Source organism: Schistosoma mansoni, chromosome 1 (assembly GCF_000237925.1).
Source record: "Schistosoma mansoni strain Puerto Rico chromosome 1, complete genome".
Taxonomy (NCBI): Eukaryota; Metazoa; Platyhelminthes; class Trematoda; order Strigeidida; family Schistosomatidae; genus Schistosoma; species Schistosoma mansoni.
Window position 1 is genome coordinate 20,414,296 of NC_031495.1, and position 1,340 is coordinate 20,415,635.

The window sequence follows — 1,340 nt, forward strand, 5'->3', positions numbered from 1 at the left end:
GTCTTGTTGGTATATGTGCATCCTGTAGGGATCGCCTCGATATTGCCTGAAGTCACACTCATTCTGTTTCACCCTGTACAAAGATTTGGATAGGTATATTGTTGAATATTTATAACTTATTTCAGAATTTCATATCAATATATTTCGTATTGAAATCTATTTCACTTAAAACCTCTGTTTTAACTCATCTGACAAAACTAGTTAAAAACAAAACAACACAATCAACTTATAAATCTGTATAGAGAAGAGAAAAACATATCATCTTACCAACGTACTGTCGTATACCTATAATTCCAATAAATACAAATAATAATAGTCCAGTGAATTGATAATTTAATCGATCAGCAAAATCATCATCAGATCTTAATCGTGTTGATGTAAGACGACCAAATTTGGATAATTTCCAAACGTAATCTGCATTCATTTGTCAAAAAATTTAATCTAATATTATCTAGTAATGATTCAAGTTATCAAATTGAAATTATGCTAAGTGTTATGTAATCACTACAAGCATAAATTAGTTAATAACTAATTTACAGATTGTATCGTTTTATAAAAAGTTAACCTGATCAACGATTCATTAGGGCTTCTAAATAGACATTCAAAAAAAAAGGTAACAAAATCAAGATAACTTCATTGTCTTATCAATAAGTGTTATGAAATAATGTTATTTTTTTCAAAGGGTACTATATATTGTACAACATTTTAAATATTACATTTATAAAGAAGATATTTTCAAAGTCATTATATATTACAAGAAGAAATTTCATGTTAAATTATTAGCCAATTACATTCATGTAAAAAATGAACGGAAAGTAACCAATCAGATAAATCTTTCATTTTGACATTCAATCCTGTTTTCTTTATTACAAAACAAAAAAAAAACCCAGTTTGTCTTATGTTATGAATATTGAAATCTGAAAAAACAAAAAAATAAATAAAATAAAATGAAACAAAAATAATCAACTAAACATAGACAAGAATGATTTTTATAAGCATGTCATGTTTTTAACAGTATATTATGACATAATACCTATTGACAGCTTCATTATGTTTATTATAAGAAATGGAATTTGAATAAATAACAATTTTGTAATTGGAATATAAAATTACTCTGGATTATCATTTAATCCTTTTAATTACTTGCTTTGGCCATTGAATAGATTGGTTTCAAGTAACTATATTAATAATATTGACATTTCTAGGTTTCAGAAATGAATAATATTCGAGCAAACAATTATTTTCAATAACTTCATCATCAAGATCTACAGTTATAAGTCCATAATTATGATATTTTATAAAGGCCGAAATGATGCATGGATTAATTAATTTGACAATGT

The 1,340-nt window shown here is 25.2% G+C and overlaps 1 protein-coding gene across 1 annotated transcript; it reads right to left on the reverse strand.

Moving 5' to 3' along the window:
* Positions 1–226: 226 nt before the first annotated feature.
* Positions 227–424, reverse strand: Smp_200490 (uncharacterized protein; the record flags this gene model as incomplete). Its single annotated transcript, XM_018793600.1, has 1 exon — positions 227–424. One exon carries the CDS (start codon positions 422–424, stop codon positions 227–229), a length of 198 nt encoding a protein of 65 aa, XP_018648095.1.
* Positions 425–1,340: the final 916 nt, after the last annotated feature.